This window comes from Artemia franciscana, chromosome 13 (assembly GCF_032884065.1).
Source record: "Artemia franciscana chromosome 13, ASM3288406v1, whole genome shotgun sequence".
In the NCBI taxonomy this organism is placed as follows: Eukaryota; Metazoa; Arthropoda; class Branchiopoda; order Anostraca; family Artemiidae; genus Artemia; species Artemia franciscana.
Window position 1 is genome coordinate 39,096,765 of NC_088875.1, and position 26,311 is coordinate 39,123,075.

The following is a 26,311-nucleotide window of genomic DNA, read 5'->3' on the forward strand; positions in this document are numbered from 1 at the left end:
TCACAGAAAAAATAAATAAAATAGCCAACTAGTTTCTCCCCTCCCCCCTTCTTTTTTTTGTGAGGTGCTTTAGGTCGTTACACTAATTTGCTTGCCTCCCGCTGTTTTGGTTTAGTTTCCCTTTTAATTCATATGTGTTTTTCGTGTGTTTTATGCTTCGTTCTTTTTTTTGTGAGTTTTTGGACTTTTTTTTAGTGTCCCTTTTAATTTGTAGATATATATGTTTATTTCTTGTTCATTTCTGTGTTATTATACTTTTTTGTCCCCTTTCCTTTTTTTTCTGACTTATATATTTTTTTATTTATTTTTTTGACTCATAATTTGATTATTTATTATTATTAGCTTTGTGTTTTTTGCTTTGTTTGTTTTATTAGTCGACTCCGAAGTCCGAATTCGGCCCTTTGAGGGCTTGTGATAGTGATTTTTTTGAAATAAATATCTTATCTTTATCTCCATTTCCTCATGCGTCTAAACGGAATATAAAAAGCCGAATTCTTTAGAACCTACATTTTTTCTATCTTTATGGAATTCTGCAACAGCGAATGCACACTACCTAAATTTTTAGATATGATATAGTTTCCAATTCTCTGAAGGCACTTTGTATTTTATCGCAGCAAAATATCATTGTCATGCCGTATTAATTTTATTTCTTTTAGGTATTGGGAAATACAAAACTCATTAAGGTTTTAAGCCTCTAAATGAGTAGGCAATTTTGAAATGAACATATTAATGAAAAAAGTATTTATTTGTCAAAGTACTGTTTTCAAACTATATACAGTCTTAGGATCTGAGACTGTTTATAGTTTGAAAACAGTACTGGTGATAAATTAGAATAATAAAACTTACTAAACAAACTAGAATACATATTTATTCTGTGTTCTGGACATGATTTTACTCTTCAATAATTCACTCCAAAAGGTCTTGGGCGTTTAAATTTGCTCTTATGGTGCATAGTAAACAAAACCTTAGTGCGGTAACAATATTCTAATAGCCCCAAGAAAATTTCTAGTAGGGATTATCAAGAAATAATTGAAAAAAATTCAACTATTTGTGGAAAGTCAACTTTGACTAATCTTAATTTCTCATTATACACAGACCCAGAATACTTTTATTGAGCTTGTGTCATTAGTCCACTTCTAATTGGGGCTTATTATCAACTATGATTCCGGTTTGGTAGAATATTTCCATTCATACGGGTGCAGTTACTAAACGACATTCATTAATAGTAAAATGGACCGCGGTTAACATAAAAATACACAACAACATGAAATTCATAAATAGATATATTCTTAAATCCAAACTAATAAATTTAATAAGACAATCGCTAGGTGTCAATCTTGTCTTCAATAAAGTCCACAACACATCAATTCCTGCTAAGCTTCTATTACCTAATATTAATTCCACCAACTCCTCTTTTATGGACAACATTGGAAAAGCTTTTCCCTCAGTCCAATTAATTCCTTACAAAACCCAAAAAAACAATTTTCATACATTGGAGATGGAGAAGACTGGGTAAAAGTTAAAAGCTATATTTGACCTCATCCTTTCGATATATCTCCTTATATTACAAAGTGTGCAGTGGACGAGTGGACCGAGGTAACGTATTTTAGCAAGGACTGAAGTCCTGAGACAGCAGAGAGAGGTAAACAAAAGTATGTATGTTATATATGATATATGATAGGTATCGATTAAATATATGTTTAAGGTATTTGCATTAAAAAAAGCTTAAAAAGTTTCCTAAAAATTTATTTTAACAGAAAGTCCTAAAACTCGCCGAAAAGCGTGAGCCAAGTGTCACACCGCGAAAAATGTAAAAATGACGAAAATTGGTTTTTTGGCAACTATGTCTATAGTCTGATTAGAAGAATTAAAATACAAATATTGTATTTGTATTTTGCCATGTAAATAGCAATGTTTAAACAGTTAAATAAATTAAATTAACATATAAATACAACATATTCGTAGATTTATGGAGTGCTTTTGAGTGATTATTTGTCCCCGAAGTCCTATATATTGTTATTTTCGTGCTTTTACAGCGCTACCTACAACAACGCTATACTTAACTTAGCCATGTTTCACATAGACATTCTGAGCGCTAAAATACGTAAATTGGTCTACGATTAGCAAGCTAAAAATAAGCGACCGATCAGAATCAAGTACACATTCTTATATACTTGCTTGATGAACTTACTCGGTCAATGTGAAATAGGCTTTGTGGTCATCTTGAACAATTTTTGCTTGCAAGAGCGATTATTTGACGAAAAATGCAACAAATACATCTGTATTTGCTTTTTTTGATAAAATTTAAGCAATTTTCGTATTACTTTTAAACTTTATGAACTTTAACTTTACTGATAAGTTGGATATAACAACCAAATCTGAAATATGATGGCCTAAGCAGTGAATCTCAAGAAATTGGTTTTAATTATAAGATAAGAAACCATCCAGTTTTGCGCTTCAAAGTTGATAAACGCCATACAAATAGTCTGCTAGTCTTGATGGAATGGGATCATATTCCAAACGAACTAGTTGAAATCAAGATTAGATCAGTTTTAGCTATATTTTCAAATCAACTTTTTCATTTAGCTTTTATTTTGATAAATAATTTTGATAAGAATGGGCTATTTTCGAGAGAAAGGTATTCCAGCCTGAATCTTACATAAATAACCTAGTACAACTGGCCCTAGTAGATATTCATCTATTATTTAATTACTCAGACTAGCCAATGGTAAGCTGGTCATGGAACTTTGGGCTAATTGAAAGAGCCCAACAGGAATGAACTTACAGTTAAAATTAGGTTCTAGGTTCTAGTCTCCTTTACGCCTCAAGGAAAGTATTGTCTTCCACAAAACTTTTGGGCAAAATTCTTACATAGTTTTCAATTATTAGCAAAATTATTTTCAGTTTATTAATTAATTAATAATTTGTTGTTTGAATAATATTTAATTTATTACTTAAATTTTTGAATAATATTGTTTTTTAATTATTTTTATTTTTAATTTATTTTTATTGATTAATTAATAATTTGTCAACCATTTTTATTTATTAACTATGCCCTCTTCATTCAATTAATAAAAAATTTAGAAATTACAAAATAATTACAACCGTTAGACCATTTATTTAAAATTTGCAACCCTTTTGAATTTCTGCACCTGGGGCAATTACCCCCTCCATCGAATCCCCCCTACGACTGGATGTGGTCCTAGAAAATTGATTTCAAACTGTAATACCATCCTACCCAACTGCAAAGGAAATTTTGACACTCAAATCGTAGCTAGGATTGCCAAAAATGAGAAGAGCTGGATTCGAAGTTAAAAACAAAGGCCCATGGTGCATAACAGCTCAGGCAGAGCTTAGAGATCTGTTTTAATAGCTGTACATATTCATATACTTATTTTGCATTGTGTATTGGCAAATAATCACACCCAAGTCAATACTGAGAATTTCCTGAGTCAGAAAATTTAGAAGATTGCACTCATAGATTCACTTTCAAAAGTATAGTGACATTAAAGGAAAATTAAACATTTTGACTCAACTGACTCAAGGAACTCAAGGGATCCCTTATTTGGCGCACCTTCGAGTGGAAAAGACACTCGGTTGTGACGAGAACAATCAGTGTCCTGAACTCTATCTCTATACCGGTTAATGGGTGGCTTTGGCTCAACAGTTAAATTTAGAGCTTCACATTCATTATTTAGATTATCGCAGGGGTGTCCTAAGTCGAACTGTAAGCAAGGAACAGTTTGGCTCAGTAGTGTCCAGAACTATAATATATAGCATTTTCAAACAATTAACACATCAAAAGAATTGGCTTTTTAAGCTGATTCCAAATATGTAAACTTCAGTAAGTTTAATTTCACGTTTCAAAAACCAGGAGACTTCGAAAATGTACCTGATTTTCGAAAAAGGAGGAAGATACATCCCCCCACAAAAAAAATGATCCTTATGAAAACTATGCCATCAGATTCATCAAATCAGAGAACCCTGTTGTAGAGATTTTAAGCTCATATAAACAAAAATGTGGAATTTCGCATTTTTTACCAAAAGAAAGATTACAGATGTATATCTATTTACTTTCTGTTTGTTTGATTGTTTTGCCAGGTGTGATTGTATCGAAAGGGTGATCCAAGGAGACCAAAAGAGGGCTAATTTGATCGGAAATCAAGTTCAAGCGCCCTCTTTCAGCGATCAAAAGCAATAGAGGGCAACTTACTACTAGCCCCCCTCGCCCGCCCCTTTTTTCCCTAAAGTCATCTGATCAAAACTTTGAGAGAGCCATTTGATTCAGCATAATTGAGAGATCCACTACATATACCTTTGGAATAAAAGTTGTGCCCACAAGTGTACACATACTGATCTGACCTTTAAAAAGTTTAGGGGGTCGCAGTTCTATTTGTGTTTGTGGTAATTTATGTCGTTTTAGGATTCATCTATTGCAGTGTCTGTTATCTTTATATTTGTTTTCATTATCGGTTTTAATTTCTCCTCGTTTTGGATTTTGTTTATTTATTGGCAGTAATTCCTGTTAGTTTTAAGACTAAATTATCATGACTTTATTTCAGTTCGTCTTAGATTTTACTCTGGATCTCTATTTTTATTTGAAAAGTTGCGTTTTTGATAATGTTTTTTTTTTATTATTTCATGAAAAAAAACAACAAAAAAACAGAAAAAACTAGTATAGCACTCATCCATTTAAGCCTAGGTTATATGCCGTAAAATCTATTCTGCCCCCTTATGTTGAAGGAGTGACATCTTATTATATTAAAATGTAGAAGTAATTGCATAATTAATTATCAAAAATTGAAAACATAAAACTGAAGCCTCTTATCTCTAATAGTAAGTCACAAATAATGGGTAAAATTTGACGGGTTTCTTTTCACTGAGGACTAAGGTCCTTCGCGTAGATGAAAAGATTTTTTTCTAGCCTAGCGAATTACAATCTTTCTACCCTGATTCTTCAAGTAGAAATATTCTCTTAACAGTTTTGATTAGGCCACTCAAGCTTTTGGCCCCTCTATGCAGCCATAGGACCACGGATATAAGACAAAAGTCCAAGCAAAAGCTCCACCCTTATTAAATGAATATTCACCAACGATTTTTGAAAAACTATGTCAAGTGATTAAAAATTTAACATTTTAAGATGATTTAGGAATTGTAACTACGATTTCGATTAATCTTAGCGGTAGAATTTTATTGTGGGAACAAACTCATAGAGTTCTGAAATATCTCCTGGAAATCTGAGAAAATATTGTCAGACTGAAATGAAAACTGCAACATTATAATCATCATTGTTGATAACCCCGTATAGAAAATCCACAAACATCACCTTGAACCACAAAGAAAATTATTTTTTTTGTATGGGTAATACTGATGCGTCCTTTTTTTCTCAACTAGCGGGGCACTGAAACATTATTGAAAACTACACAAGCGTACATTTGAAGGGAAATTTCTATATCTAGTGCTTTTCGTAAGTATTAGAAACATGCCATAAGATGCAATCTTTGACAAAAGCTGTATCTAACAGAAAATGATGGCAGTCGGTGATAACAGAGAATCAGAACCAGTTTTGCTTGCTTCAAACGACTTTTCTGGTACATGGAAGAAATTTCGTAAGGAACACGCTAAAAACATACTGTCTGTATCAAACAGCCTGTATCGCCTATTATAGGCTGTATAGCCTATTATAAATTGATCCGTCTATGAACGCAGCCTCAACTATCATACTGGGAAATACGACCTGGACTACAGTATTACTAATTATTCCGTGATGACCTATTGCGAAGGAAAGAAAAATGGCATTCAAGTTCTTATTGGCTGAATAGTGTATTTTTCTCGGTAACTCTTTAGCTTAGGAAACTCATTCGAGTAAAAGCATTGATTGATATACGACGGGACGATTATAAATGTTCAAATGGGGGGACTATAACATATTGGCTAGATCAAAGACTACATGAATTATAAACAAGCCACTCCAAATCTGTTAATAGGATCTGGTATTCTCCACGTGTGAATTGCAACAGAGATCACTTTTTAAAATGAACAGGTCCACTTTTAGGAGGTCATAGCCTATTGGAGGTAAAGATACTTTCGTTTCTAATATGTAGGAACTAAGGATGGGGAAAGACTAGAATATGCTTTTTATGCCTCACACGCTTTCGATTGATAATCCCAGTACTTGCTTTAGAAGTTTTATAATCCAGAGTGTAAAAATCCAATCAATTAGATCAAACAGTTCGTGGTAACGAACCGTAGTAAGGAGCGACCCGGCTCAATAGTAACCAAAACTCTAAAAAATGGAATTTTGATACCAATACCTACATCAAAAGAATCGCATTTTAATGCTGATTTTAAATATATAAGTTCCATCAAGTAGTTTTACCCATCAAAAGTTACGAGCCTGAGAAAATTTGCGTTATTTTAGAAAATAGGGGGAAACGCCCCCTAGAAGTCATAGAATCTCAACAAAAATCACACCATCAGATTCAGCGTATCAGAGAACCCTAGTGAAGAAGTTTCAAGCTCCTATCTACAAAAATGTGGAGTTTTGTATTTTTTGCCAGAAGGCAGATCACGGATGCGTGTTTATTTGTTTTTTTGTTTTTTTTTCCCACGGGTGATCTTATCGACCCAGTTGTCCTATAATGTTGCAAGAGGCTCATTATAACGGAAATGAAAAGTTCTAGTGCCCTTTTTAAGTGACCAAAAAAATTGGAGGGCACCTAGGCCCCCTCCCACGCTAATTATTTTACCAAAGTCAACGGATCAAAATTCTGAGATAGCAATTTTATTCAGCGTAGTCGAAAAACCTTATAACTATGTCTTTGGGGACGACTTACTCCCCCAAAGTCCCCATGGGAGGGGCAACAAGTTACAAACTTTGACCAATGCTTACATACAGTAATGGTTATTGGGAAGTGTACAGGCGTTTTCAGGAGGATTTTTTTGGTTGGGGGAGGGGTTAAGAAGAGGGGGATATGCTGGGGGTACTTTCCATCGATAATTTGTCATGGGGGAAGAAAATCTCCATGAAGGGAGCGCAGGATTTACCAGCATTATTTAAAAAAAAACAATGAAAAAATAAATATGAAAAAGTTCTTTCAGCTGGAAGTAAGGAAAAGCATTAAAACTTAAAACAAACAGAAATTATTACCCATTTGAGGGGCTCACCTCCTCCTAATACCTCGCTCTTTACGCTAAAGTATTTTTAGTAATTTCAACTATTTATTCTACGGCTTTTGTGATTCTGGGGTCATTCTTAATGAATTTGGACAAAATTTAAGCTTTAGTGTAAAGAGCGAGGATCTGACGAGGGGGCGAACCCCCTCATATATGTAATAAAAATATGAGAATACAAAAGTTCTTTACGTAAGCTAATTTATAAGTTACGTAAATCTTTTACTAATAAAAATATTCGTAAAAAATTAAAAGTTCTAGTTGCCTTTTTAATTAACCAAAAAATCGGAGGGCAACTAGGCTTCCTGTCCCGCTCTTTTTTTCTCAGAATCATTCGATCCAAATTATGAGAAAGCCATTTAGCCAAAAAAAAAAAAAAAAAATGCAAATTTCGTTTTAATTATTCCTCTGCGGAGAGCCAAAATCAAAACATGCATTGATTCAAAAACGTTCAGAAATTAAATAAAAAAAAACACGTTTTTTTTTTTAACTGAAAGTAAGGAGCGACATTAAAACTTAAAACGAACAGAAATTACTTCGTATATGAAAGAGGCTGCTTCCTCATCAACGCCCCGCTCTTTACGCTAAAGGTTTTTACTGTTTTAAAAAGAAGAATTGAGAGACAGAGTCAAACTTTAGCGTAAAGAGCGGGGCGTTGATGAGGAAGCAGCCTCTTTCATATACGAAGTAATTTCTGTTCGTTTTAAGTTTTAATGTCGCTCCTTACTTTCAGTTAAAAAAACTTGTTTTTTTTTATTTAATAGTGTAAAGAAACCGTATTTTGGCACAATATTTGAATAAATCGAAAAGGTGGAAACTTGCTACTCATTTTTATTTGGAAATTCAGGAAATTAATTTGGAACAATTTGGAACCTAAACTTTTCCTTTTCCTAGAAAAAATTAGATTTAAAATATTTTTGGAGCCTTTCAAGAGTAATATCAACCAATATTAACGACGGCATTAGAAAAAGCTTTACGATTCATTTGATGAGAAAAACTTTCCATAAAATCGATAACCATCAAATGCTATAGTATGGATTTTACAATTCAAACAAACCAGATTATCAGATTGTGAATCAAAATCCCCGATCAGATTGTGAATAGAAATGAAACTTGACTGTCAAGCTGTCAATTTGGGAATCCAAATTGTCAAAAGAAAAGGCTTTATAATGTGCCCGCTAGCAAATCTGTGGGGAGTCTGGTCCCACCAAAAATTTTTTCTGGTGCCCCCTCCACGTTTTTCATTTTCACTTTTTTCTTAGAATAAATTTGTCGATTTGGACAATTATTGGCACTTTTGTCACGACCCCCCCAAGATTTTGCTCATTGGCGTCCCTGTCACATTGGGCCACACCCAAAATTTTGCTATAGGTCCGACCCTGAATGTGCCCCAGGTATAATTGTAAGATGTATGCTGTTAGGAATTGAAGTCACTGAGAAAATTATGTTAGCGAAATTAAAGGTAAACAAGAGCTAAGAGCTCATATGGCACTTGTGACGAGGCAAGAAGAGCTAAGAGCCAAGAGATCATATGGTATGAGCTCGAGCAAAATTCTATGAATCAATAGATTGATTTAAAAGGAAAATAAGAGGCTTAATGCTGGTCAGGATTTAAAATAAGAGCTCTGAGTCACGATGTCCTTCTAAATATCAAAATTCATTAAGATCTGATCACCCACTCGCATGTTATAAATACCTAATTTTTCTAATTTTTCCTCTCCCTTTAGCCCCCCAGATGGTCGAATCTGGAAAAAAGTACTTTATCAAGTCAATTTGTGCAGCTCCCTGACGCGCCTACCAATTTTCATCGTCCTAGCACGTCCAGAAGCACCAAACTCGCCAAACGACTGAACCCCTCCCCCCAACTCCCCCAAAGAGAGCGAATCCAGTACGGTTCCGTCAATCACGTATCAAGGACATTTGCTTGTTCTATCCACCAAGCTTCATCCCGATTCCTCCTCTCCAAGTGTTTTCCAAGATTTCCCCCTCCAACTCCCCCCAATGTCAAAAGACCTGGTCAGGATTTAAAAATAAGAGCTCTGAGACATGAATTCCTTCTAAATATCAAATTTCATTAAGATCCGGTCACCTATTCGTAAGATAAAAATACCCCAATTTTCATGTTTTCCAAGAATTCCGATCTCCCCAATGTCACAGGATCTGGTCGGAATTTAAAATTACAGCTTTAAAGCGCAAGATCCTTCTAAATATCAAATTTCATTAAGATCTGGTCACCCTTTCGTAAGTTACAAATACCTCAATTTTCAAAATTATCCCCCCCAACTCCCCCAAAGAGAGCACATCCGGTCCGGTTATGTCAGTCATGTGTCTTAGACAGGTTTTTATTCTTCCCATCCAGTTTCATCCCGATCTCACTGCTTTAAGTATTTTCTATGATTTCCGGTTCCCCCCAACTGCCCCCCCCCCCATTACGCTGGACCCGGTTGAGATTTAAAATAAGAGATCTGAGTCCCGAGGTCCTTCTAAATATGAAGTTTCATGAAGATCCGATAACTCCTTCGTAAGTTAAAAATACGTCATTTTTTCTAATTTTTCAAAAATTAGCTCCCCCCTCCAATAGTGCAGATCTGTTCCAATTATGTAAATCACGTATTTAAGACTTCTGCTTATTTTCCCCACTAATTTTCATCCCAATCCCTCCAATCTAAGCGTTTTCCATGATTTTAGGTCCCCCACCCCACACTCCCCCCAATGTCACCAGCTCCGGTCGGGACTTAAAATAAGAGCTTTGAGACACGATATCCTTCTAAATATCAAATTTCATTGAGATCGGATCACCCGTTCGTAAGTTAAAAACCTCATTTTTTCTAATTTTCAGAATTAACCCCCCCCCCAAACTACCCCAAATAGAGGGGATCCGTTCCGGTTATTTCAATCATGTATCTAGGACTTGTGCTTATTTTTCCCACCAAGTTTCATCCCGGTCCCTCCACTCTAAGTGTTTTCCAAGTTTTAGGTTTCTCCCTCCCAACTCCCCCCCCCCAAATGTCACCGGATCCAGTCGGGATTTAAAATAAGAGCTCTGAGACACGATATCCTTCTAATATCAAATTTCATTGAGATTCGATCACCCGTTCGTAAGTTAAAAATACCTCTTTTTTCTAATTTTTCAGAATTAACCCCCCCCCCAACTACCCCAAAGATAGCGGATCCGTTCCGGTTATGTCAATCATGTATCTAGGACTTGTGCTTATTTTTCCCACCAAGTTTCATCCCGATCCCTCCACTCTAAGTGTTTTCCAAGTTTTAGTTTCCCCCCTTCCAACTCCCCCCCAATGTCGCCAGATGTGTTCGGGATTTAAAATAAGAGCTCTGAGACACGATATCCTTCTAAATATCAAATTTCATTGAGATCCGATCACCCGTTCGTAAGTAAAATACCTTATTTTTTGTCTAATTTTTCAGAATTAACCCCCCCAAACTACCCCAAAGAGAGCGTTGAAGTTCCATTTATTTTAGGGTGTGTTACCTCTCTTTTCAGTATCCTTTTCAGTTGTTCCATTTTTATTTTTTTTTTCATTTATTATTTGTTTTTGTTTTTACAAAAAGAACTTCAGAAAAATAAAAGAAGGATTATAATCTTTAGCATTTATCATCAATGACTGAAAATAAATACTAGTTTAATAAAATAATGAATTAAAAACAAAATAGAAACAATATAATAATAAAAATATAAATAAAAAATAAATTTAATGGATAATAAAACAAGAGCTAAGAGCTCATATGGCACTTGTGACGAGGCAAGAAGAGCTAAGAGTCAAGAGCTCATATGGTATTAGCTCTCACCAAATTCTAAGAATCAATAGATTAATTTAAAAGGACAATCAGAGGCTTAATGCCGGTCAGGATTTAAAATAAGAGCTCTGAGTCACGATGTCCTTGTAAATATCAAAATTCATTAAGATCCGATCACCCACTCGTAAGTTATAAATACCTAACTTTTTTCTAATTTTTCCTCTCCCTTTAGCCCCCCAGATGGACGAATCTGGGAAAACGACTTTATAAAGTCAATTTGTGCAGCTCCCTGATACGCCTACCAATTTTCATCGTCTTAGCACGTCCAGAAGCACCAGAAGCGCCAAATCACTGAACCCCTCCCCCCAACTCCCCCAAAGAGAGCGAATCCGGTACGGTTACGTCAATCACGTATTAAGGACATTTGCTTATTCTATCCACCTAGCTTCATCCCGATTCCTCCACTCCAAGTGTTTTCCGAGATTTCCCCCTCCAACTCCTCCCAATGTCAAGAGATCTGGTCGGGATTTGAAATAAGAGCTCTGAGACATGAATTCCTTCTAAATATCAACTTTCATTAAGATCCGATCACCTATTCGTAAGATAAAAATACCCCAATTTTCACGTTTTCCAAGAATTCCGGTTTCCCCCTCCAACTCCCCCAATGTCACATGATCTGGTCGGAACATAAAATTAGAGCTTTAAAGCACAAGATCCCTCTAAATATCAAATTTCATTAAGATCTTGTCACCCTTTCGTAAGTTACAAATACCTCCTTTTTCCAAATTACCCCCCCCTCCCAACTCCAACAAAAAGAGCAGATCCGGTCCGGTTATGCCATTCACGTATCTTAGACAGGTTTTTGTCCCCCAAACTGTCCCCTCAATGACACTGGATCCGGTTGAGATTTAAATAAGAAATCTGAGTAACAAGGTCCTTCTAAATATGAAGTTTCATGAAGATCCGATCACTCCTTCGTAATTTAAAAATACGTCATTTTTTCTAATTTTTCAGAATTACCCCCCCCCCCCCAATAAAGCAGATCCGTTCCAATTATGTAAATCACGTATCTAAGACTTCTGCTTATTTTTCTCACCAAGTTTCATCCCGATCCCTCCAATCTAAGCGTTTTCCATGATTTTAGGTTCCCCCACCCCAAACTCCACCCAATGTCACCAGATCCGGTCGGGATTTAAAATGAGAACTTTGAGACACGATATCCTTCTAAATATCAAATTTCATTGAGATCCGATCACCCGTTCGTAAGTTAAAAATACCTCGTTTTTTCTAATTTTTCAGAATTAACCCCCCCCCCCCCAACTACCTCAAAGAGAGCGGATCCGTTCCGGTTATGTCAATCATGTATCTAGGACTTGTGCTTGTTTTTCCCACCAAGTTTCATCCCGATCAGTCCACTCTAAGTGTTTTCCAAGATTTTAGGTTTTCCCCTCCCATCTCCCCCCCCCAATGTCACCAGATCCGATGACATTGAGACAGACCGATAGACCGACAGAATTTGCGATTGCTATATGTCACTTGGTTAATACCAAGTGCCATAAAAATATAATTTTGGTAGCGTTTCCCATTTGGGAAAAGCATTTCTTCTCCATTTTTGTATTGAGACTTAAGTTGTTAAAATAAGCATAAAGCCTCCTTTTTAATTGACTAAAAACGTAGGCATTGCTAGAATGCCAAATAAAAACTCGAGACATAAAACTAAAATTTGATGCATGTGTGGGGGGCTGCCAAAATTTGAAAATTTTCCAAAATGGCAAAATGGCAAAATTTGATGCAAGTATGGGTTAAACATTATACACATAAATAAACTCATTTTTTTCAGAGCGGAACATTTCACAGCAACATAGACAAATATAATCATCCCCATCCTCCGCAGAATACAAGAAAATGTCCTATATCATTGGTAGTAATCCTTAATTTAACACTAATAAATAACCATTTTGTAAGATCTAGGAAAAAGGCACCTTTATTAAAAAAAGAAGAAAAATACCAAATAAATAATTTAAGAAAATAATTTAGAAATTGGGAGCACTTTTTTTACTCGCAAACATTATGACTGATTGAGATCGGGGATTTTCTAACGAATTAGAAGATGAAGCAACTGCACTTCCAGGGTCAGAAAATTCAGCAAAAGACCTTTTTCTGAATGGAACATTTTTTGAGATGTCCGGGCCATCAGAAACTGGAGAAGACACTCGATTGTGACGAGAATAATTAATGTCCTGAACACTGTCTTTATACCGGTTAATGGGCGGCTTCGGTTCAACAGTTAAATTTAGAGCTTCACATTCATTATTTAGAATATCGTAGGGGCGTTCGAAGTTTAATAAATCTAATTCTCGGCGACTAGATGGATGACTTACTTCTTCGTACTGATCCTCAGATGAAACTGCACTTGAATGACCACTGTTACCTTGACTTGATAATTCCCCTATACTTGGCGGAGGTATTATTGGGTTAAAAGGTAAAGCTAGTGAGTTAGAAGAATTGTCAAATGAGTACTTTTGATTCAGACAATCAAACGATAAAGGAATACCAGCTAAAAAAGTGTCTGTCGAAGTAGGAGTGAGGAAACCGGAGAAAGGCATGCTCGACATATTCTGAGAATTATCCACCATTACCTTTTCTCTATCAAACGCCAATAAATTATCTTCATACGACTTGGCTTTGTGACTAGACTTTGTATCTCTGCATACAGGGTCAATAGAACAACCTAGACGGTACTTGGAATGTTGAAGAAATGATGAACTGTGGTTCAAAAACGTATTTGCTCTTCCTCTTGGCCAGGATGAGCTTATACTATATACAGGAGGTGATAAGGAGTGTAGGTATGATTGATCAAGTACAGTTTTGTTTGTATCCTCCTGCTTTTTGTTTGTACATTGTGTGACTAACAGATCAGAGTAAACTTCATTGAAGTTTTCAGTCTCATTAGTGGTTGACACATGCTGAGGTCTTGGGGGATGTCTTGGCGTTAGTGATGTATAAAAGGCCTTGAATGAGTCAGTAATTTGCGAAAAGGTACTATTCTTTAGAGGCTGTACAGGAAATTCAATTTTAACATTAGTGGAAACATTCTTTGATGATGATGGAATAGGAGATTTTTCTGAATTTGAAGGAATCAAATACCCAAAATTTTCCATGGGAGGAGGTGGAGTATTAGCAGCCTCATCCCTTATATTACTGGATCCTGCATATACAGCTGCAACTCTATTACACAAACTGAGAGTAGGAGTGGTACTTTCAACGGCCATACATTTGGAATCTTTATTTTCAATACGGCAACCGTCGTTTTGTCCTTGACTTGTGTTAAGAACCTGGTTATCTGGATAGCAGTTCTTTAGATGGTCTTTTAATATAGGACGAGATTCAAAACTTTCTTTGCAGTTGACACATTTATAGTATTTTGTGCCGTAGTGGGACATGAGATGGAACTTCAAGACATGATTATAGCCAAATGACTTGTTGCATACTTTACAAACGTAAGGCTTCTCTCCTGAAAAAAAGAGCAAAATCACAAATTTTGAGAGTTTCCACTCTCGATAACAAACAATTGCTTGAACTTTAGCAGTTGAGAAGGGTAGTTAATCCAATACAATAAAATATTGAAATATATAAAAATTTTGCTAAATTAGATTTGTTCCTGAGATTTTCCGGAAATCAAAATCATTGCACATTAGATCCGCGGTTTATTTTTATTATTTTTTTCAGTCATCTTAGTTATTATAGAGATTTTATTTCATTTCATTTTCCGTCGATGATATGAAAAATTTAACCACAATATACGAAATATAATTTCTAAAAAAATGCAAATGATGCAATAGCCTTTACACTATTTACGGGGGAAAGCGGATTGATAGTAGCTTAATTCCGTTTTCAGTGATTTCTGTTCGTTTCAAGTTTAAAGGAGGGACAAAAAAAAAAAAAAAAAAAAAAAAAAAAAAAAAAAAACTGCCTGGAATTAAGATCACAATACGTTTCAGAATTCTGAAACTTATTATTATTCATTACCATCGATAATGAAGCGTAGCTTAAAAACAACAAAACACACACACACAAAAAAAATTTGAGTTACGCCCCTTTTAGCGCTCCTCCCCAGAGACAAAGATGTCATTACTGAAAATGAAATACATTTGGACGGTGCATATTTTATATATATATATATATATATATATATATATATATATATATATATATATATATATATATATATATATATATATATATATATATATATATATAATGGTAAAACCTTTGGTTTCATCACTCTCAATTCTCAACTTTCACCACTTTCATCATTACTTCTCAACTTTCAATTCGCTCGACTTAAGTAAAAAGAAAATTAAATGGCACGAAAAACTTAAAAGAAAATCAATTGGCAATACTTGGAGCAATCTATGCAGTTTTCACGGAAGCCCAAAAAACACTTCAGTGGAATTCATTTTCTATTTGTTTAAATTTTGACTTTAGTGTTCATGGTAATTTCAATTCATTTCGGGTTTCAATTCCTTATAAATAATAATTCCTTTTCAGTTCAAATTCAGTATCGTTATAGAAGTTAATTTCTCCTTGTTTAAAGCGTTAATATACCTCTTTAATTTTCGATGAAAATCTTTGTTATTTATAACTTAATTTCTGTATAGTGTTCTTCATCAATTTGTAATTTCTTGTATGTTTTGGCTATTTAATCTAGTTTTTAACTCAAATCTTTTAAGAGCTTCACTCCTTATACCGTCCTGTGAAGCTGTTATTTCCTTTATATACCTTCTTATGGCCTTTTCCCACCCCATTCTTATGGCCCTGCTTTTCCTTCGGTCCCAAGTGAGTTGCCAAAATCACGATTTTAGGTGGCATATCAAAATCACGATTTTTGGTGGCCTGTCATTTTTTATCTAAACATCTTAAACATCCTTTCATTATAGCCCTAGAAAGTGGTATCAAATCACATTTTTTGCACATCATTTTGTTAAATATACACAGATTTCCCGGTGTTATTCAAAACAATCAGAAATTAACTTAAACAAACAAGTTTTTCAACTGAAAGTAAGGAGCAATATCAAAACATAAAACGAACAGAAATTATTAAGTAGATGAAAGGTATTGCCCCCCCCAAAAAAACCTCACTCTTTGCGCTAAAGTTTTGAATTTGTGTACTTATTTTTGAAGAACAATTCCTGAAACATAGTGGCCAATTAATTAGAGTAATAAGCTTTGTTTTAAAATATTAAAAAAAATTAGCGTAAGGAGTGAGGTCTTGAGGAGGAGGAGGCAACCCCTTTCTTATACAGACAATTTCTGTTTTTTTTTCAGTTTTTAGGTTGCTCCTTACTTTCAGTTGAATAAATTTTGTATTCAATTACTCACAGATAATATTTGTTAATGGGAAACAAACGGAACAAATTTTTTACAGAAGAGTAAAGAGCCTCATTAAATCAAAAATAACAGAAATTAAGTCAAATAATCTTCAAAGTACAAACTATGTGAAGTCTAATAATAAAAAAAAATATCAAAAATTTCTTTCTATGAAAAAGACTATGTCAATAAAAAACAATCAGAAATTAATTTAAAAAACTTTTTTCCACAAAATGAGTTTGTCAGAGAATACTAAGAGCTTCATTAAGCTAAGTATGAGTAGAAATACATAAAAATTATTTTCCAAGCGTAGAACTACCATAAATCACCATCAATACTTGAAATAAACCCAAAACGAACAAAAATTAAAATAAATATCCGAGTAAAACATAAAAAAATAATTTTAGAGTAAAGAGCGAGGTCTTGAGGGGGAGGCAATCCATTTCATATATATAATAATTTCTGTTGGTTTAAAGTTTTGATGTTGCTCCTTACTTTCAGTTGAAAAACTGTTTTTTTATTTACTGATACTTTTACTTACTGATAGTATTTATTAATGAAAAAATACGGAACAAGTTTTTTAAAGAAAAGTGAAGAGCTTCATTAAACAAAAAATGAGCAAAAAATAAAGTCAAATAATCTACAACTAAAAACTATGAAGTCTAATATGAGAAAAGATATAATTTTTTTCTATGGAAAATACAAAGTCCATAAAAACGAACAGAAATCAACTTAAAAAACTTTTTCTACAAAACAAGTTTGTCAGGGAATAGTAAAGAGTTTCATTAAGCCAAATATGAGTAGAAATAAATTAATAATTGTCCAAGCGTAGAAACTACCATAAATCACCATCAATGCTTGAATTAAACCCAAATCAAACACAAATTACAATAAACAAATGAGTCAAACTCAAAACGAACAATAATTAACATGAGTAGAGCTAACAACCCCAAAACTTCTCAAGACCAGAACATAATTTGCACTTTACTGAAAACAAAATACATTTTAAATATTTTCAATTCTAAATGTTCAATCTCACAATATCTTCGATTTAATTCTAAAAAATTAGAAAAAAATGAGACATTTTTAACTTACGAAGGAGTGATCGGATCTTAATGAAACTTGATATTTAGAAGGACCTCGTAACTCAGATCTCTCATTTTAAATCGCGACCGGATCCAGTGTCATTGGGGGAGTTTGTGGGGGGAGGCGGAAATCTTGAAAACGCTTAAAGTAGAGATATGGGGATGAAACTTGGTGGAAAGAATAATCACAAGTCCTAGGTACGTGATTGATATAAACGGACCCGATACGCCCTCTTTGAAGGAGTTGAGGGGGGGGGACATAGTTTGGTAGTGCAGAAAAATTAGAAAAATGAGACATTTTTAACTTACGAACGGGTGATTGGATCCTGATGAAATATGATTTTTCGAAGGACCTCGTGTCTCAGAGCTATTATTTTAAATCCTTACCGGATCCAGTGACTTTGGGGGGAGTTGGAGGAAGGAACCAGAAATCTTGGAAAACGCTTAGAGTGGGAAGATAGTGATGATACTTGGTGGGAAGAATAAGCACAAGTCCTAGATACATGATTGAAATAACCAGCACGGATTGACTCTCTTTGAAAGTTGTGGGGGGGGGGTAATTAGAAAAAAATAGAAAAAATGAGGTATTTTTAACTTACAAAAGGGTGATTACTTAATTAATTTTGATATTCAGAAAGACCTCGTGTCCCAGAGTTCTTATTTTGAATCCTAACCCGGTATTAAGCCTCTAATTTTCCTTTAAATCCATCTATTGGTTCTTAGAATTTTGCTAGAGCTCATGCCATATGAGCTCATGGCTCTTGGCTCTTCTGATCTCATCACAAGTGCCTTATGAGCTCTTAGCTCTGTTTTTTTTTTTTAATAAAGTGGAAAATATCTTCTGGTGTTGAGAAGATATGGGAATTGTCCACTCTATTCCTTTTAATTTTTGTTCGTTTTGAGTTTGCCTATGTTATCTATTGTCAATTCTGTTCGTTTTGGGTTTCATTTATTTATTAATGGTGATTTGTGACAGTTTTACACTTGGAAAATAAGAAAAAAAAACTGGTAGAATTTGACCACACTTTCGTCCCTAAGAACTTAAACAACAAAAATGTGTTGGTTCCTAGACCCAACTATCCTTTCAAAGGAAAGCCAAGCCTTCTTAAACTTTTGGGTTCCATATGTTTTTAGTTTAATTTTGATAACTGTTTGCCTACGTTTTTAATATATGTATTTTTTTTTAATTTGGCTTCCGGGCCATACCAAATCATGTTTTGGTCATCTTTGGTCGTTATGTTTAGAAAACCTACAAGGGCCAGGAAAAAACCTTCAGTGGGACTTTCAAGTGGGACTAGTGAAAACCTTTAAGACGCCGGACCCTAGAGAGTAATCCAACGGGTCCCTAGCAACCAATTCCAATTCCAAGGGGGGAGAGGTCTAAGCAGCCAATTCCAAGAGGAGCCCTAGCATCCGATTTCATCGCTACCCTAGCAACCTTATCCACCCGGTGGGGGCTACCCCGTCATAACTTAGCAACCTTTTCCATTGGGGACCCTAGCAGTCAATTCCAGCTGGGACCGAGCATCAAGACATTTCAAGACATTTTTGAAGATATTTTCCCTCAAGACGTTTTTCAAGATTTCTTTGGCTGTTCAAACAGTTCGTGGTAACGAACTGTAGTAAGGAGCGACCCAGCTCAATAGTAACCAAAAGTCTAAAAAATGGAATGTTGGTACCAATAGCTACATCAAAAGAATTGCATTTTAATGCTGATTTTAAATATATAAGTTTCATCAAGATTAGTCTTACCCATCAAAAGAGCCTGAGAAAATTTGCAATATTTTAGAAAATAGGGAAAACGCCCCCCAAAAGTCATAAAATCTTAACGAAAACCACCCCATCAGATTGAGCGTATCAGAGAACCCTACTGTAGAAGTTTCAAGCTCCTATCTACAAAAATGTGGAATTTTACATTTTTTGCCAGAAGGCAGATCACGGATGCGTGTTTATTTGTTTGTTTGTTTTTTTTCCCCAGGGGTGATCGTATCGACCCAGTTGCCCTATAATGTTGCAAGAGGGCTCATTCTAACGGAAATGGAAAATTCTAGTGCCCTTTTTAAGTGACCAAAAAAATTGGAGGGCACCTAGGCCCCCTCCCACGCTAATTATTTTCCCAAAGTCAACGGATCAAAATTCTGAGATAGCCATTTTATTCAGCGTAGTCGAAAAACCTTATAACTATGTCTTTGGGGACGACTTACTTCCCCACAGTCCCCGTGGGAGGGGTTACAAGTTCAAAACTTTGACCAGTGCTTACATATAGTAATGGTTATTGGGAAGTGTACAGGCGTTTTCAGGAGGATCTTTTGGTTGGAGGCAGGGGTTGAGAAGAGGGGGATATGCTGGGGGAACTTTACATCGAGGAATTTGTCATGGGGGAAGAAATTTTCCATGAAGGGAGCGCAGGATTTACTAGCATTACTTAAAAAAAAACAATGAAAAAGTTTTTTTTCATCTGGAAGTAAGCAGCAGCATTAAAACTTAAAACGAACAGAAATTATTACCCATATGAGGGGCTCACCTCCTCCTAATACCTCGCTCTTTACGCTAAAGTATTTTTAGTAATGTCAACTATTTATTCTGCGGCTTTTGTGATTCAGGGGTCATTCTTAATGAATTGGGACAAAATTTAAGCTTTAGTGTAAAGAGCGAGGTACTGACGAGGGGGCGAACCCCCTCATAAATGTAATAAAAACATAAGAATACAAAAATTCTTTACGTAAGCTAATTTATAAGTTACGTATATCTTTTAATTATGAAAAGATTCGTAAAAAATTAAAAGTTCTAGTTGCCTTTTTAATTAACCGAAAATCGGAGGGCAACTAGGCTTCCTCCCCCGCTCTTTTTTTCTCAAAATCATTCGATCAAAATTATGAGAAAGCCATTTAGCCAAAAAAAAAAAAAAAATACAAATTTCGTTTTAATTATTCCTCTGCGGAGAGCCAAAATCAAAACATGCATTGATTCAAAAACGTTCAGAAATTAAATAAAAAAAACAAGTTTTTTAAATGAAATTAAGGAGCGACATTAAAACTTAAAACGAACAGAAATTACTCCGTATATGAAAGGGGATTTTCCTTCTCAACGCCCCGCTCTTTACGCTAAAGTTTTTTTACTGTTTTAAAATGTAGAGTTAAGAGAAAGAGTCAAACTTTAGCGTAAAGAGCGGGGCGTTGAGAAGGAAAAGCCCCTTTCATATACGGAGTAATTTCTGTTCGTTTTAAGTTTTAATGTCGCTCCTCACTTTCATTTAAAAAACTTGTTGTTTTTATTTAATATCTAATAGGGGAATGTTTACTTATGTTAAGGATGATGCATTCTCTTATAACTATTTTCTTCAGGACCCAGTGAGAATCCCCACTTGTAACTGAGGACACACACGAGGATTTTTACGTAGTGACGATACACTTGGGGGTGTTGCGCACATATGACTGTTACGTAAATGACAGCGCACAGGTAGAACATTACGTAATGACGGCGCAAACATAGGATATTACGTATTTATAATCCAACCTTTATAATCCAAAGATTTTTGTCCGAATTAGGATTAGAAAGAGATTTTCCCTCATCGGAATTGAGCGCTAGACAGTTGGACCAAGAAACCCTTTCTAATATTATTATTTGGGGAATATTTTCTAACGGAAACGTTTCGATGAAGCTACGGACAACATGTCCCCTATGTGTGCAATAAGTGACATGTAGAGGAGGAAATCGATTACTTGAAATCGGTTACATTTGATGTGCACCTGCTTGTCACAGTGTGATTAATTTTCTAACGTGACCTAGACATGTGAAATTAGCTATTGAATCAGAGAGATGTTACATAGCATTGGCTTTAGATATTTCATTGCGTAGATGATTACGTATTGAAGATTCATACTGGAACAAGAAATTTAAAGAATGAAAGCAATTTTTGTACATACAAGTTTAATTAATAAAAACAAATTTACAAGCATTATTAAAACACTTTATCCGTATGATACTGAAATCAATATTATAAAGGTAGGAGGGAGATATTTTCAACTAGAAATTCATTCAATCGAGGATTATCAACATAAATGCTGAAAAATTCACCATAAGTATATCCACAACATTAAAAAATATAATAGCGCCTGAGAACCATTACTTTTAATCAGTAAACCTAGATCCATTGAGAAGAGGGAGTGACTTATTAGAGGTAAATTCAAGGGGAGTGCAAGACATTTCGCTTAATTCTATGTTTTGTTCATTTTTCCTTGCTATTATTGTCTGGTTATTCCCAGCCTGTGACATTCATGGCTGACATACGGCACCCTCTGCCAACCCTTATCACACCTATGGCATTTTTGGATACTTTTCTCCAAAAATATCCGTTTACACTGGAGTCAATCGTTTAAAATTAATGAAAACCCCCCAATAACGTTTCTTCTGGTTACTCCTGGGAATTAAGGCCAGCGTTGAACAATATACCATTCCGATAACACCCTTTGATGCACATTGTCACACCTAAGGGTTTTTAACCTTTTTTCCCACAAAAAATAACTTTATAAAGTAAAAATGACCACTGCCTTTTATTTGAACAGCGCAAGCTTGCCATTTCATTGTTTGATTGCGAGGTTCAATGGCGATTTCCAGCCTATGACATTCAATGGCTGACACATAGCACCCTATGGCAACCATTATCAGACATATTGCATTTTTGGTCATTTTCCTCCGAAAATATTGGTTTTGCACTTGAATCGACTTTAAACTTAACAAAAAATACCCAATAATGTTTCTTCTGAGACTCCTGGCAATTGAGGCCAGGTGGCACAATCTAACAGCCCAATGACGCCCTCTGGCGCACATTAAAACACCTAAGGGTTTTTCATCCTTTTTTCCCACAAAAATAATTTTATAAGCTAAACATGACCATTGTTTCTATTTGAACTGCGGGGACTTTGTCAACACTAACCTAACTAAACCTAATATAACCAAACCTAATATGTTTAGGCTAGGTCTAGGTTCCGCCACGCTAGGTACTGTCTGAAAATCTAACCCAACCTACTAGCACGTAAGAAAAAGGTTGAATCCTTAAAAATGGTGCAAGTTTGCATGAAATACCCATCTGAAGCACATTGTTTTTCTAGTTGTTAAAAAAGGACGGTTTCAAGTACCTGGGGAGGGTGGCAACACGTTGGTTGTTGGTATGAGGTGGTCTGTATTTCTATAAGGTAGTCATACTTTATATGGAGTTACTCTTTATTTCTTCGGATTGGTCTTAATTTTTAGAGATTGGCCTTGATTTCTTCAGTTTGGTCTTGATTTTTATGAATTCGTCTGGATTTCTAGGGTCTAGTCATGACCTGTATGTTTTGATTTTTAGATAATGCCCTTGATTTCGTTTGATTGGTCTTGATTTTTAGAGGTTGACGATGATTTCTAGAGTTTGGTCTTGGTTATTACTGTCTGGCCTGGATTACCATGCACTGGTCATGATTTGTAAGGACTGTTCTGGATTTCTACATGTTGATCTCTTGATTTCTACGGCTTGGTTTTGATGTCTATTGTTTGGTCTGGAAATCTACGATAGATCCTGATTCTTATGAATTCGTGTGGATTCCTATGTATTGCTTATGATTTCCAAGAACTCGTCCGGATTTCTATGTGTTTGTTGTGATTTTAGGAGATTGGTTTGGATTTCTACATATAGAACTTCTGATTTCTGGGGTTGGTTTCAATTTCTATGGTTTGGTCTGGATTTCTATACAATGATCTCTTGATTTCTTCAGACTGGTCATAACTTTAGAGGTTGACCTTGATTTCTACAGTTTAATCTTGATTTTTAAGGTTTGGAGTGCATTTCTATGCACTTGTCATGAGTTCTAAGGATTGTCCTGGATTTTTAGATATTTATCTCTTGATTTATTTGTGTCGGTCTTGATATATATGGTTTGGTCTGGATTTCTATATATGGATTTCTGGATTTCTATGGACCAGTCTTGATTTCTATTCTATTGGTCTTGATTTTTATGGATTGTTCTGGATTTATACATATTGATCTGTCGATTTCTTTTGATTCGGTCTGGATTTCTATGAAATGATCATAATTTCTATGGGGTTGCTCTAGGTTTCCACATATTAACCACTTGATTTCTTCGGCCTAGTCTTGATTTTTAAGAATTCGTTTGGATATCTAGGATCTGGTCATAATTTCAATGTATTGATCTAAATTTTTAGATGTCGCCCTTGATTTCTTCGGATTTGTCTTGATTTAAAGGTTGACCGTGAATTCTAGAGTTTAGTCTTCGTTATTACTGTTTGATCTGGATTTCTATGCAATGGTTATAATTTCTACAGTTTACCTCTAAAAAGTGACCCCCTCTCAAAAAATCTAGTTTTGTTTGTTAAAAGTGATGGTGTTCATGCAGTTTTATATTTTTGATGTTGTGGATATACTTATGGGGATCTTCCCAGTAGTTATGTTGATATTCCTCGATTGAACAATTTTCTAGTCGAAAATATCTCCCTCTTACCTGTCTAATATTCATTTTAGTGTCCTATGAACAAAGTGTTTTAATAACGCTTGTAAATTTGTTTTTATTAACAAAATTTGTATGTAAAAAAAGCCATCTTTTTTAACATTTCTTGTTCCAGGACTAATCTTTAAAGCGTAGTAATTTACGAAATGAAATATCTAAAGCCAATGCTACGTACCGTCTCACTGATTCAATAGCAAACTTAACCTGTCTACGTCACGTTAGAAAATTAATAGGACTGTAACAAGCAGGTACACATCACATATAACCAATTTCTAGTAATCGATTCGGCTAAATCTCAATTATTGCCGAAATAGGGAACATGTTGTACGGAGCTTCATCGAAACGTTTCCGTTAGAAAGTATTCCCCGAATAGTGGTAATAGATAGTTTCTTGTTCCATCTGTCTAGTGCTCCAATCCGTTGAGGGGAAATTTCTTTCAAATCCTAATGCAGACAAAAATCTTTAAATTATAAAGGTTCCCTAAGAAAAAAAAGAAAAACGCATTGAAAGAAAATGAAGTCTCTTGAGGTATTATGTAACATTCCACGTGTGTATCGTCATTAGTAACACGTGTACCCTGTCAATACGTTACATCCCACGTGTGTGCCGTCATTAGGTAACAGCCACCTACGTCTGCACTGACATTAAGTAACACCCCAAATGTGTATCCTCCTCAGTTACGAGCCGATATTCTCCCCGGGCCCTGAAGAAACAAGTCATGCGAGATTGTGTCATATTTAATATAAGTAAACATTCCCCTCTTATACAACAACCAAAGAAATCTTGAATAACGTCTTGAAGGAAAATGTCTTAAGGAACGTCTTGAAATGTCTTGAAAGAAGCCTTGACGGTTAAATTGGATGTTACGGCCCCGGTAGAATTGGATTATGGGGCCCCCGTTGGAACTGGTTACTAGGGCCAGTGGAGTTGGATGCTAGGGCCCCGTTGGAATTGCTTGATAGGGGCCCCAGTTGGAATTGAGTGCCAGGGTCCCCGTTGGAATTGAGTGCTAGGATCTCCGTTGGAATTGAATGGTAGGGCCCCCAGTTTGAATTGGTATTGGTTGCTTGGGGCCCGGTGGAATTTCTAACCGCTTGGAATTGGGCCCCGTTGGAAGTGGTAGCTATGGACCCAGTGGAGTTGGATGCTAGGGCTCAACTGGAATGGACTGCTAGGGCTTCGATGGAAAAGGTTGCTAGGGCCCGATGGAGTTGGATGCTAGTGCCCCGTTGAAATTGGTTGCTAGGGGCCCTGGTTGGATTGAGTGCTAGGGTCTCCGTTGGAATTGACTGCTAGGGCTCCCCGTTGGAATTTGAATTGGTTGCTTGGCTCCCGGTGGAATTTCTCGCTTTTGGGCTGCCGTCCTGAAGGTCCCCCACTAGCGGACCCTGAAGGTTTTTCCTGGCCCTCGTAGGTTTTTAAACATAACGACCAAAGAAAACTTTATCTGGTGGGCCCTAAATGTTTTTTCCTGGTCCTCTTGTTTTTTTTAAACAATCAAAGAAAAATCGGTCAATGTTATTTAACAGACGCCTACATCTCATAGAAAACATTTGCTATTACGTAACAAGCACCTGCGTCTTGAAGAAAATTAATCCTAGTTCCGTCTTGGGGGAACCGCCGCTTAACTTCTTCGTCATCTTAAATCACTAAAGGAACAAAACAGTAGCGGCTATGGGTGATGTCAAAACTGGAACCCCTAACTACTGTATGCTAGAGCATATTTAGGGACTACCCTTTTGTGAATTTTAAAAACAACACTGCTCCGTTTAATCAAAAGAACAAAATTCACACTTTCTGATGATGTAGGTTTCATCAAAATTGAATATTTCCATTTCCGGAACAAAATGAGAGAAATTAAATTTTTTTTCTAAGATTTCCCAAAATTAGGTGTCGGCTTTAATTTTCTATCATTTATCCGGATATACTGCCCGAGCTCTAGAAGTTATGGCAAGACCATCCAAGCAATGTTAAATAGTTTGGCCAAAAAAAAAAAAAAAATTTCGAACGATAGTTTAGCTTCGAAACTTTAACTTCAAACTTTAAACTTTAACGAGATAGGGAAATCCTTGAAGGTACTGCAGGACCGTAAAAGCGATGCAATACAACATTATTATTATTATTATTATTAGTAAATAAGTAAAATTACGATGAGAGCCCCCTTGTGCAAGGGTTCACACGTGTGAAACATACTCGAATGAAGAACAATTAAATTAATCCTATCAAACAACTTACCAGTATGCGTTCGCTGATGAACTTTGAGCTGCTTCGAACAAGTAAATCCTTTATGACAAATTTGACATATAAATGGTTTTTCTCCTGAAAAATTTTATACCAAAATGAATAAGTGGACTATGATGAACTATACCAGAAATAGAGCATAACTGTGGTTTGAAATAGATGGTGGCTAAGTAGAGCCAAAGA

General features: G+C 35.5%; 1 protein-coding gene across 3 annotated transcripts in view; it reads right to left on the reverse strand.

Annotated features, from left to right (window-relative positions):
- Positions 1-12,897: 12,897 nt before the first annotated feature.
- Positions 12,898-26,311, reverse strand: part of LOC136034915 (zinc finger and BTB domain-containing protein 38-like) — a 75,269-nt gene continuing 61,855 nt past the window's right edge. For all 3 annotated transcript variants that reach the window (XM_065716419.1, XM_065716418.1, XM_065716420.1), the window contains 2 exons: positions 26,123-26,206; positions 12,898-14,443 (listed from right to left, as the gene is read on the reverse strand). In XM_065716419.1, coding sequence (XP_065572491.1) covers positions 12,963-14,443; positions 26,123-26,206 — 1,565 coding nt within the window. In that variant the 3' untranslated portion in view covers positions 12,898-12,962. The remainder of the gene's footprint in view (positions 14,444-26,122; positions 26,207-26,311) is intronic.